The sequence below is a fragment of the Hylaeus volcanicus genome, chromosome 8 (genome assembly GCF_026283585.1).
Source record: "Hylaeus volcanicus isolate JK05 chromosome 8, UHH_iyHylVolc1.0_haploid, whole genome shotgun sequence".
Lineage (NCBI taxonomy): Eukaryota > Metazoa > Arthropoda > Insecta > Hymenoptera > Colletidae > Hylaeus > Hylaeus volcanicus.
This window is the reverse complement of record NC_071983.1, coordinates 14,764,510-14,778,431: the sequence shown is the minus strand read 5'-3', so window position 1 is coordinate 14,778,431 and position 13,922 is coordinate 14,764,510. Positions and strand designations below refer to the sequence as shown.

Below are 13,922 nucleotides of genomic sequence, written 5' to 3'. Positions count from 1 at the left end.
GGCCAGAATTCACGGGAAGGAGAAACTGCTCCATTATTTATTCACGTGGAATTAATAACAAATGCTAAACATTTTGCCTTTACCATCCACTCGCAATTAGTTGCACAACATGCTCCAGTGAATGGAAAACTCTAAATCACGCCACGGAGTATTTCTAGAGCGATCGCTTTAAAAACATCTATTAAATCACGGAAAATCCTTTTCTTCTTTATGCAAACAGTATCAATGTACACAATTGTACGTTGTTCGGCGAATTTCCGTGTAGCAACGTTTTCTACTTGGACGAAAAATTATATTACCTCTCCTTGTTGTCTTCAAGAATTATTTCTACAACTCCTTCAGTTCTGACTTTTTAATAAATGGGGAAAAATTGTTTTTCAACGGACACGTACCAAGAGCATGAGAAATAACACTTTTATTAAAAAAAAATTTGTATCATTTATATATTTATTTTATACTTTATAATATATATATATATATGTATTTTATAATTTAGAAATTTGCATATTCAAGAAATTTTATTGAAAAGTGAAGAAAATATACTTTTACATGGTACTATGTATTTGTATAAACAAATGAAAGGTCAGCTCCAACTGTAGTTATGTATACATGAACATTAACACCTAGAAACAACATGAACAGTGCTGAAACTATTAATTATTTTTTAAAAAATCTAATGTATATTACATACAATGTACACAGGAATAGTAAACTGACCTTCTTCTTACATACAGTCAGTCCCATAAGTCTTCATACCCTCTATGTCTATTGAAGAAGTTTCTATAAATTAAACGGTAGATTTGATGTTTTCAAGTACATTTTTCATTATACATAATAGGTCTACCGGAAAGTTCTGTCCGTTTTTAGAATAAAACAAAATAATAAATTTCTCATACGTTGAATAAATTTTATCGAATAATACAATTTTTATCATTATGTACGACACCTTGCCAGCGTGATTGCAATTTGTATATCATTTTTAACGAATATGCGCCATACTTGTTGAAACTTGTTGTAACCGGAACGGACAGAACTTTCCGGTAGACCTAATATGGACACGTGTAAAGTTTATCCATGTTTCATTATAATGAAACATTTATTGCGAAACATGAAACCTATCATTTAATTGTGACTTGAATAGACACAGAGGATATAAATACTTATGAGTAGAGTGCGGATTTTTATGCATTTACAGGAAATTTGAATGTGCAAGAAAAATGCACACAGTATGTAACAATATAAGAAAATATCGAAAGTAAAGTTCATATTATAACATTTGCAGAGTAAAATAAATTTCTATTTGAGGTTGAATTTTCGTAAGTACGTTTGCAATTTTAACGTTGGATTTGGCTATTCCGTTTGGACTACTCAAACATCATTATTTTCACTTCCGACTGCGTAGATAATTCTGCAAGTGCGCCCAGTTTAATTGCATAATTTGTCTCAGAATGACTCTCAGCTAAATGAGATTCGAAACGCCTAGTCACGTAACCATGATTTCCCATCCACATTCCATTACCCGTTAGCCCACATCCTCGTACACATTGTATCACGTATACATACCCGAAACATTTGACGATTACTGAAATAACGTTGAATGAACAATCACCGTCGTAACTATTCGGTCAGTTGTGCGATAAAAGAACTCGATAATACACGCCTATTATGATAGGTGGTTGGCGTGACTTATCGAATAGCTCTCAATTTCTTTCACGGTTATGCCCAATTTTCTGCCACCATATTTGCTCGAATGCGAGAAGAAAAATACGGGACGCGAATTTCATCTGAACGATCAAGGAGTGTTTCGTATAATTTTCACCAGCTTATCGCGTGAAGCGTCTCGAACAGGTGAAAGAAACCGTGAAGGACTTCTTTCGTGGACGCTGAAGTGCGAAGGAGTATCGCAGTTTCTAGCAGCGCTGTCGTAGCATTAAGCAGGGTTTCCACATGCGAAGTCTATTGGCGACAGAAACACGCCACTTTGATAGCGTTAATAATAGTGCCAGTTAGTAGTAGCGTTAGTCTTTAAGGGAGTAATACTTTTCTTTGTTTACCACATTCGAGGCAATTTTCACGATTTTTCGCGGTCAAAGTTCTCGTCGTAAATATTTAAAACTTGCTAGATATATTTATATATGTATATACAAGATCCTCTGAAATTTTCAATTGTTCTGGTCGATTTTTTTACAAGTTACATTCAATATTCTACGCGACAAGTAGAACTGACCAAACATGTTAACGCGATCGAAATCTTCTCTGATGGTCCAATTCGATGAAAACTAATTTTGTTCTATTCATTATTAATTTTATTATCTCGCGAATATGGGAAGAAAAAATTAAAAGAAAATCGACAAGATGGCGACACTTTGATCTCCAATTTTTCCACTGAATTTGTGATTTTTTAGTGGCCCGAAGAAAATGGTAACTTTTGAATCAAAATATTTTAAATACGATTTATTAGAATTATTCTCAAGACCATATACAACAAGAATGTACAAGCATGTATTCTTTTTACCCAAAGTAAAAGAAGCGAAGCGATATAAACGTTTATAACATTGGCAATTTTGAGATTTTTTAAATATGTCTTGGTAGAAATATCTCAAGGACCTCGAGCACCAATTTCATTAACCCTTTAACCTATAACAACGTGTGAGACTCGTGGTGCAGAATTTGAGTCGAAGATGAAAAACACGAGTTAGGCACGTCGTATAAAAGGGCGCGATTAATTTTATACTTGATTATGGCAGGTACAATCCTACAGTAAATCGTAGATCAAAGGATTAACAATGAAAATCCATTTTATGAGCTAGAAAGAGAGAGTAGCTCCTTAAAATGTCGTACGTGCGTTGTACGAATGTGCAAGAAAATTGGCGCCAGTCGACTGCCGCCACTAGACATCCCATGTGGAAGGGCCGCATTAGCTCAGAAGTACAGAGCTTGTGCTTATTGAGATCAACTCCTTTGTATGAACGTTAAACGAGGAGAGAACGTTTCTTCCACGCGATCTAACGATCGCTGGCAAAAGATCATCTGAAGGATTTCACCGACGAAGCACAGCGATTCCGATTCCCCTTGAAGTAATCTCGGCTTTACATCGAGCAAACGCCCCTGCAACGGTTTCGAAAGAATGAAAAACGATCTGCATCGTTAGTTGCGCGCCGCGGTTGCCGTGAATCTTGCATAACGTCAAATCTCGAAGATATTAGATCAACGATTAATCCTGATATCGCTGGGTGAACGAACCCTTCGTTCTTCTCTTCAGATGAATCTTTGGATTATGAACGAGCCTTTGTATGATTTAAACAATTAGTGGCCTTTTCACCTAGTTTACTAATTGCTAATCTCCATCGTTGATTAATCATGGACTCTCTCAGGTGATGTGTATTTTAATTAACGGAACTATATAGGTAGTTATATTATTTCCCTTTTTCGTCTTCAAAAATATATGATGTAGGTATTAGATCAATGATTAATCCTGATATCGCTGGGTAAACGAACCCTTCGTTCTTCTCTTCAGATGAATCTCTGGATTATGAACGAACCTTTGTATGATTTGGACAATTGTTAGGATCCCTCTGTTAGATTATGCTTGGAGCTGGTGGCCTTTTCGCCTAGTTTACTAATTACTAGACTGCGGATCTTTATGCATTTACAGGAAAATTGAATTTTCAACCTACAAAATGCAAACAATATGCAAGAATATAAAAAAGATTGAAAGTAAAGTTCATGTTGTAATATTTGCAGAATAAAATCAATTCCTATTTAGGTTCAATTTTTATAGGCACGTTCGCGAAGATTTTATTTTGCATAAAGATCCGCCGTCTACTATTTGCTAATCTCCACCGTTTATTAATCATGGATTCTCAGACCGTATATATTTCAGTTAATTTTCAAATAGAATGTATTTAAATTCAATTTATTAGAAATATTTTAACTAAAGTACATTGAGGTAGTTGTTATATTATTTCTCTTTTTCATTCTGCCTTTGTGGATGTAAGCTACATGTGTATAAATTATAATGATGTGTAATTATAATACATGTGTGTAAATATATATTAATTAAATGATGATTTGTCCCAAATCTGTTGCAATACTCTAGGCTACCTAGTAGGATAATAATTATACAATTTATACACAATTATCCTGTCTATCAAAATACGAGTTAAAGGTATTGTTTTGCGACGATTGTGTTTTGAAACAGTCCTGGAACAATTGCATGTGAACAGGGGGGAACCAGAAGGATGGAAATTCTGCGAAGGACGAAGTATATAAAGTTGTTTCGCAACGCTGATTCGTGAGATGTATCAATTATTTTATTGGGAGGGTACACGCAGGCTCGGTAGACGAAATTCAAGAATTTTTTGTGTGGATTTAAATACATATTTTAAACCGAGACAAATCGTAATTTTACAAGACAAGTATTGAACTCGATATACAAATTTTTTTTATTAAGATGTATTAAAAAATGGTCAAGATATAGCAAATATCATCAAAATAAATTATTGTGTTAGTAGGCGTCAAAATCTGCTGAATGAATTTTTTTTTCGATACAAAGGTTACTATTTTATTAAGGAAAAAGGTTCATTTTGAAAAGTGAGAGGATTTAGTAAGACCTCTGACATACATGTAGAAAGTAAAATTTCGAAAGATCCTATATCCATTCAGAGGATCATGTCATTAACAGAATGATCTATTTGTTATCTACAAAAAAAAAAAAAAAACGAAACGTTCCTGAAGATTTGCTCAATCTTGGCCATTTTTAAATACATCTTAACAAAGAAATATATATTAAGTGTAAAAATTAATTCTGTGCTTTTCTAAACTAAACTTACCATTACTATCCAGAGAATAATCATACATGTAACTTGTAATCTATTCTTAGCCATACATGTCAAAAGAATACGTATAGTATAAAAACTAAATGCCGAGTAACAGTTTCTACATAAACTACACAAAATAAACGTGTCAATATAAAAGCACAGAATGAATTTCTACACCTAATATATTAAATTCAGTACTTGTACTACAAGATTACATTTTGTTTTGTGTTAAAATCCGTATTTAAATTTTTGCAAAAAAAAAAGAAGAATTTTTAAATTTTCACTATAATTGGGTGTAACCCCTTAAGTAAATTTCACGCGTGGCAAAAGAGTCTCGCGAACGACGAATAGTGTACGGAGACGATATAGAAAGCAGGAAGAATTTCTGCATATTTGTCCCATAAAAGGGAAAGAAAACAGAAGCGAAATACGATCTCGTGCGATGATAGCGTCAACGCAATTTGCACGGAACCGTTGCGAAGTAACCGAGCGTGAAGTATCGCGCGATAAATTCAATTATTTCATCGTTAAATCATACACAATGGAATCAAAACGACGCGACTGCGTACCGTTTCGATTGAGACCGATAAGTTGCGATTAATCGTCGAAAATCGAAGCATAAAGAACAAGGAATGCTCCTCGATCGTTTGTCTTCGATCGCGATACGGACCGAAGCAATTATAAGAGTACACCGAGTTGCCAATTTTTAACATTCATTGCATAACTTTGCACGCACGAGTTAATTCCCCTCAAATATAGAGTAAGTGTAATTATTTCAATTCCTGCGTGTACTAAAATACTAACTTTAATATACCTAGGAACATTCAAGTTTGTTTTGCGAAATATAATTAAGAATTTAGATATGGTATACCGCATACTGATATGTAACAAGTATAATTATTTTAATTCCTATGTGTACCAAAGTGGTAATTTTATGCCTGAGAATATTCAAATATGTTTTGCTAAATTTAATTAATAATTTATATGTGATATACCGTATACTGACATATAACAAGTATAACTATTTTAATTCCTGTGTGTATCAAAATAGTAATTTTACGCCTGAGAATATTCAAATATGTTTTGCTAAATTTAATTAACAATTTACATGTGATATACCGTGTACTGATACTATAAATGTCAATATACTTGAAATTAATCGAAAAAAAAATAATTTAGAAATCATTATTCAAAACTTGGTTTCGATTTCAAAAGGGAATATTGCTGTAAATAAATAACATTAGGTAAATGTCTAAAAGTGAAAATTGAGCCTATAAATTGTAGGCCATTGGCATTCTGTATATTTTCATTATTGTTAATTTTCGTGTAAAAACGTTCAAAGATTAAACGTTGCAAATAATACGTGACACTTTTTTTTTTTAATGTTAAACTAACGCAGACAATGTATAATAAATTCACGACTCGCTAAATATAAATTCTGCGAATTTAATCAAGTGTTATTTTGCGTTCGTTTTCAGATAACATTCAAAATGTGTCATATTTATAACATTTCACTATTTCAACACAAAACGTTCGTTGAGATCAGATAACACGTTCAAACTTTAGTTAAGTTTAACATTTAACCAATGAATTTTTATACGCAAAAACATACAATTTTCAACCGTCTAAGTGGTTTGTAAGACTTTTGCACGGTGCTGTATTAAATAACCCCATGACCGTATTGTCCACCTCTTCCCCCCCTCCCCTTCCGCCGCCCCAGCCAAGGACCATGTTCCCCCCGAAGTAAGAACAAGGTCCAAAGTCATCGCGATAGCTCCCAATGCACGATTTCGATGATCTCCCGAAGGTATCATCGGTCGCGGATACCAAATCACCGGCTGCAGTCCTCGATAGAAGAAACCAGGTGTGTTCTCCAGGGAGGCCTTCCTATGCGGCAGAGATCGGACCTGCCAGAAGAGTGGGGAGCTCATATAAGACACGAAGCCAAACGCCTCTCCCAGTGACCAGTCTCGACACGAAAACTCATCAGCCGAGCTTCTTCGGTTCTTATAAGACACACTTCACGCTTGTACGCCCCATCCTTGGATGGTTCCTACCGCAGAACTTGAAATTTAAGTAGATTCGAGTTAATCGAATTGGTCTTGGCACCAAGGCCGTGCACGATATAGCTCAGAATGGCATCGTCGCAGGTTCTCTCGTTTCTTCTGCTGTTCATGGCTGCCCACGGTGAGTCCTTTGGCAACTGCCTTCTTTTATTTCGCCGACCGCGTCTCAGCATCTCTTATTTCCGCTATTTGCCTCTTCTTGCACCGTCTTCCGTCTCCGTCTTCGCGTTGCCCTCTTCGTTTCACGCCGGCCCGTGTCGGTCACGGCTTCTTCTTCGTCGTCTTCTTCTTCTTCCAGCCGATCGATGGCGTCGTTTTCACGGAAATTGAACGTAACCTGGCGTAAATTACCGGACCTTGTTTTATCGAATCGTTTGGATGTCGCGGTGAAGTCCCGAAAACGTCTTAACGTTGAATCATTTTTAAGTTGGAGTGTTCGATGACTCGGGTGGTCGCAAAAGACATACTCGACGTGCGAAGTCTTGTTGCTTTATTTACTGGCGTATTTAGAAACAGTTTAGAGGTTAGATTAATGTGTAAGTATTAATGTGTATCGATCTGGGGTTACGTTAATTTTTTCGTCGAATTGAATAGTTTATTATTGAGTACGAAACTACACAATCGGTTATGCCGACTTAGCTTCCACGTTGTGTTTAGTTACTACAATATTATCAGAAATAAAGTAAATAGGAAAATACTGAAATAAATCTTTTCATTGAGTGCAAGTATGGGCACGATTTAAATCTTAAAGGTAACAAAATTTGTTCGTTGTTTGTCAAGTGAAACGTGTGTTAACTAATAATCATAAATGGAGATCATTCGAATTAAAGAAGTATTCAGAGATAATCAAAATATTCATGAATACAGGACAATAATATATTTTTATTTAATAGAATGTTACGATTAGACGGTGAATATTTATGCATTTGTGGCAAATGAAAATATGAGAATGTACACGAACGCAAAAATATATAAAATATCAACAATAATATGGACATAATATCGTTTAGAAGATGAGACATACTCTCATTTGAGTTTCAATTCTTTTTCTATATCTGTGCAAATACGAATTTGCGTAAACATCCGTATTCTATTAATAAGTTATGCGACGTGTTAAGTTGGGTTAGATTGTAAAATAGTTTTTTTTTTTGGTTTACTGTGCTTCGATCGAATGCAATACCCTGTACATACGTTTTGTTTGCTCTTCTTTTTTTAATATGTTGAATAAACGTCCTTTAAATAAATTAAAATAAATAGGAAATAATTATGTAGCAGTGGTCATCGATACACCGCGAGTGCAAGTCGATGGTTTAGTGCAAAAATAGTGTATATATTTATTTGAGAGTGAGATTAAAAGTCAAGAGTGAGATTAGCACAATTTCGATGTGCTTTCGTTAGTGTCAGATCGATGTATTAATAAAAAAAACAGAACAGATCAAGGGGTATTTAGGAGATTTTCAAGATGGTTTCGTTGTGTAGTTGCAGCGAGAGAGAGGAGAGTGCGTCAGTTCGTATATTCTCATGGCATTTACGACATTTGTTATACAGTTTCACAAGAATTTCTCGATTTATTTTGCTTCTATATACTTTGGTCTAACGCTAACAAAACCACATCGAAACTGAGCAAGTTTCACTTTCAACCAGAGGTGGGAAAATTTCTTATCTAGATGAAAGTTCCGAGTAATGAATGAAAGATAAACAACTGCTTGCTCGTTGCTCTTTAGATACAAATTAGAATTCAAAGTGTAGAATTAAAGTGTTAAATATACGTACTTGGGTCTCATAGAGCAACTATAATTGTGTTAACCATATAATAAAATGTATTTCTTCAATTATCATATTATAATTATAGTACATATATAACTACATTTACTATACATGTATATGTATACGTATATGTATATGTATATGTATATGTATACATGTATATGTATACTATGTAGGTATGCTATGCAACTATATCTGTGTTATATGCATAATAAATTGTATTTATTCAAGTATTATATTATAGTTATAACACAGTTCGTCGTCCTTCGACGCCACTCCAGAGGCCACTTTTAAATTAATGAATTATTTACATTAATTATTCTTAGCCATAGATTTACTAACATTTTTTAATAATATCTTTGCAAATACATTTTAGGCAAATATAGTTGCTCCACGAAGTTCAATAATTATACTTATTTTTAACAAATTTATCAATAGATATCCAACAACCAAACGTCTGATTTCTATTATGGTCACAAAATTAAATTTTCGACACAGAAGAATTTAACTGTTTCATCGAATAAACGTTACGAATAAATTACTACGCATCGGTTTCATTAGTTTGAGTTAGGTCAGTGCTAACCACTTCGAGGGCCACTTTATTAATGAATTATTTACATTAAATATTCTTATCCATCTCTTTACTAATACCTTGGCACATATATATTATACGATCTAGGAAGTCCAACAACTGCCTATCTTTAACAAATTTAATTTGTCTAACTTTTATCATGATTACAGAATTGAATATTTCAAATCGCTACGCGTTGGATCGATCGGTTGTTTATTATCCCAGTACAATTCTGCTCGACTTGGAATGGGCGATTATGTAGTGAAACACATCTGACACTAAACCACCAAAGTGAAAACGGACTTTCTGTGATCAGACGAGCGCATTTCTTGCAGCCACTGGATCTGAAAAGTGCGCGTCGGCCTACTTTCGCGGATACGAGTGTCCCGAGACGCTCTCGTGTTCGTCGACGGCGCTTCGCGAGCCTAAACCGTCGTGCACCGTGAAATCGAGGGTGATTTACACAAGAGCGATCCAATTAATTATTTCGTAATTGTCTCGCACCAGATACCTTATTAATACGCCGTAATTCGTTTTCACTCCCATCTAAATGGTGGAATTTTATTCAACTTTCTCGAAGCAAACTCGGCGTCGTCGGTTACATTCACTCGTGGCTAAACGTTGATCAAACGTTCCCGTTACGTGTCATTAGCTGAGAAATGTATGAAAGTACGAAATTTGTATCGAATTATAATGTTTATTTTACTATCATTTCGAGATAGAGTCTTCTCATTCGATCTTGTTGGAGAGAGCTGTTAAAACTTTTTTAAAAATTAATATTCTTTAAAGATATTTTAAAGAAAGTGGTAAATTCATTTTTCATGTTATAATTTACACATTTAATCCTTTGCACTCCAGGCAATTGGTCCATACGTTGGTAGTTAATTTCAAGGAATTTTTTCTTAGATATTTGAATTATTTGTTATTTGACAGATTTTATCACCTGTTCTTAAAACTTTATATTTGCATTAACCGAACGTAAGCAAACGTAAATTAACATAAATTAATGGAAATCTCATATTTATTTTACTATTTATAATAAGGCGACTTTAAGTATCTGGAAAGGTCCTAAAGGTTACCTATTCTCGGCATAATTCAGTGTTTACCATCTTAACCCTTTTTTGTCCAAGCGATTATATGTTGGTAGCCAAATTCGAGGGTTTTTTCTTAGATTTCTTAGATATGTGAAGCTTTTATTCTAACTTTAAATCTTTATTAAACACACATAAACATACATAATTTCATATAGTTTAATGACAGCACAGCTGGGCCTTAAGAATGAAGCACCCCTAAGTTCCTGGATAATACAGCTGACCTTAGGAGTGCAAAAGGATGTGATCATCATAACATGTGATTATCCCTGAGTCTCAACTTCAATTAAAATTTTGTGTCTTTTTCATAGTAACATATTATCCAATTACTATTTTTCCATCATTCCATTACTATTTTTCTTCGTATCATACGCACGAAAATAATTGTTAAGATTTAAAGGGACTTTACCCATCAGCTCCACATCGACGTCATCGTAAACTAAAGTGTTTGGACGTCGTAATTCGTTTTCACTCCATCTAAACGTAGGAATTTTATTATTCGACTTTCTCAAAGCAACGCGACGTCGTTCGTTACATTCACTCGTGGTTAAACGTTCATCAAACACTCCCGTTACGTGTCATTAACGGAGAAAAGTATGAAAGTATAAAAACACGACTCTCGTTAGGTTATAAAGTAACTTGCATTAACAAAGTAACGTAGGAAATCGTTACTCTACTTAGGTCCGAATTATGTTTCTTCGATGAAAGATAATATTCTACGCGTGCTTCGAATTATTTCAAGTCTTTTAGTCAGATTTTTTATGAATTTTACATTAAAAATATTTTCGGAAAATATTGATTCACACTCACAGCCTAGCAAAAATTCCCAATTAGTTTTAATTCTTTTGAGCTTCGACTTGAGACACAGATATTGGTCGTGTTTGATAAATATCTTTTTCAAACGGTTTTGGGAAATTGTGAATAGATCTAAGAAATCGAGAAAATTAATTTATATATATTTGAAAGGATTCCAGCATAATTTTATGTGTATAGGTACATATATGAGTAACTGATGTATATATATATATATATATATTGCACAATGCAAACTTGTTAATTGTAATATATCATTATGATTTTGGGTCTCCTTTGGGATAATTAGATTTAGGTTAGGCAACCACATGTGCAGCATAGGGAAGAAATTGTTTATAGATAAATTCTTGAAAAGAGAAAATTCTTAAACTCATTCAAATTATGAAAGACAAACGGATTATTAAAAAGAAAGAATGTATAATCTATAAGGAATAAAATATACAGAATAGTCAGATTAAAGTTACAAAATAAACATAAAAAGATATTATACAAAAATGATTGAATTATAAATTCTTTAAAAATTCTTGATAGCTTTTTGAATTTTGTGTTTCAGTCCTGTCGATCACTGTTTGTTCTGAAGTTATAAATTATACATAAAGATCAGAGAATACTTTCATTACCATTGTTTCGAAAGTTCTTCCAGGTTACTCGATTTTTCTGTTTGATCGTATCGTTATCATTACTCAATATTCGTTATCACAGTATTAACCAATATTCGTAACTTGTAGCAATGCCCCCACCCTTGCGATTATTACACACGTCTTCGTAAGACAATGTCGGGCATTCACCGGGTTTCACACATCCCAAGAACTTTCTCCCGTGTCTCAGGAGTGAAAATATGAAAGTAGCTCAGCAGAGAGATTACTCTCTCTCTCTCTCTCTTTCCCTCCTTTCCATATTTTGCATCCGCGGATCGCGAGTCACCGATCAATTTTTCGATTTGCTCGATCTCGGCGAAAGAAAGTTTTTTTTGCACATAATAAAATATGATATGAATTCAATAAAATATGAAAAAAAATTTGACTAGTTAGTCTGTACAAACACTAAAATAAAACATTTTCGATTCGTGTCTCTTATAAAATATATCAGTAAATTATCTAAAACTAGAACTGGTTTCAATTTAGAGAAAAAATATTTTTCAAAGACTGCAGTAAATATTAGATGATATGTGGTTCGAATAAAACAATGCTTTAGGTGGAGAATGACATTTCAATTAATAACATATTTTTAGTTTGATATATAATAAAGTGAAATCGGTATTCATGAGTTAGAAGATCAAATTAATAATGCAGGTCGTGAGTGTATGCATTATTATTCAAAATCATATAAAATTGTAATTATAATATATAATATAAATTGTAATTATAATCTTGACACGTTTGACGGTAGTTTACTTGCACTTTATATACTTTTCTAAATTTTTTTTTTTACACAGAATAATAAGAATAGACGGGTATATTACTGAACGACATTAACATTTATTATCACAACCTTTAAAGTAATTGATTTAATAAATTCTTAGTTATCTGATTTGTATAAATAATTCTTTGCTTAATAAATGTATTTTATAAAATTTCATAGATCATGAAATTAAGATGGTAACAGAAAATAGTTTCAAATAAAATGTATTTCTGTGATACTCTATTCTAACGAGGGGACGAATTTACAGTCACCGATTAAGTTTTATACAATTTCATTGATTACCACTACGAAAGAATTTATTAAGCGAATCATTATGAGCTTTTCGGAATGTATCCAATAAATCCTCATGTATAATTAATATTCGTCACGGATTCTACATGAGTCAAGGGATTATGGTAAATTATTGTCTGTCTTTTCAATTCTAGATTTTTACAAGATACGAATAAATTATAATTCTATTTTCATTACAATTGAAATGTTCCAAAAAATTGAATAGGATACTATTTTTTGTACCGTTGAATTTTTAAAACAATTGAAAGGAAGATAATAAAAGATAAATTAACTTTTCATCGAATATTACGAATTAGTAAATTACGATTACAGATTAAAGACGAATACAATTGACTGACTAACTCAATTTATAATGATTACAAATCACTGACTCATGAGTACAGATTAAGAGAGAATACAATTAATTGATGGATTCAAATCAGTCGATTCGTCGCTTCGAGTTTTAATGAGGCATTTTCCTTCGATAACAAATTCCTAGTCGTAACTGTTACTTTCGATATTATTCTCTCGGACATTCTCGGGAGTCCCAAGTCGATACAACGGGACTCGACGCTACACACATCTCGAAAGAGTTAGTCCTCTTGCATCGATCCCACCTCGATCCTGCAGCTATACGGTTTACGTAAGAAATTCTACTTTCTACCGTGGCGTACCGTTTTATTATAGAGATTATTTTCGTAGCCGTCGGATAACCGGTGTCCCACGTAATCTTGTAATTATTTATTTATTCGCGCTCGTTTCCGTAATTGCTTTCCTTTTTCCCGGCCGGAATTCCGCGTACAGAATTCACTGCGATAAAGTAATCCGCCTTGTTCAAACGCGAACGAAGGCGTGCTCGAAACTCTCTGTGTCCGGAAGCGCTGACATAATGCAGAGAAAAGCTGCTATCGACGCTGATTAGTAGGAAAAGAAGAAAATGAACGGAAGAAATCGCTCCATCGGCGCGATTTCCCGCGGAAAAAGAGACGAATTACGATAGAAAGAGACAGATACGAATTTTTTAGCCATCGTAGAGAAGACTGACGTAAGAAAAAAATAATACCGGAAGCGTAGATCAAAGGAATCTATTATACTAGGTGTT

General features: G+C 33.7%; 1 protein-coding gene across 2 annotated transcripts in view; it reads left to right on the top strand.

Moving 5' to 3' along the window:
• Positions 1–13,922, top strand: part of LOC128880838 (protein obstructor-E-like) — a 111,490-nt gene that overhangs the window by 79,388 nt on the left and 18,180 nt on the right. The window contains exon 1 of one of the 2 annotated variants that reach the window (XM_054131327.1): positions 6,695–7,007. The exons of the other annotated variant lie outside the window; for it this stretch is intronic. Coding sequence (XP_053987302.1) covers positions 6,956–7,007 — 52 coding nt within the window. The 5' untranslated portion in view covers positions 6,695–6,955. Of the gene's footprint in view, positions 1–6,694; positions 7,008–13,922 lie in introns of those variants that run through there. 2 annotated transcript variants of the gene reach the window in all.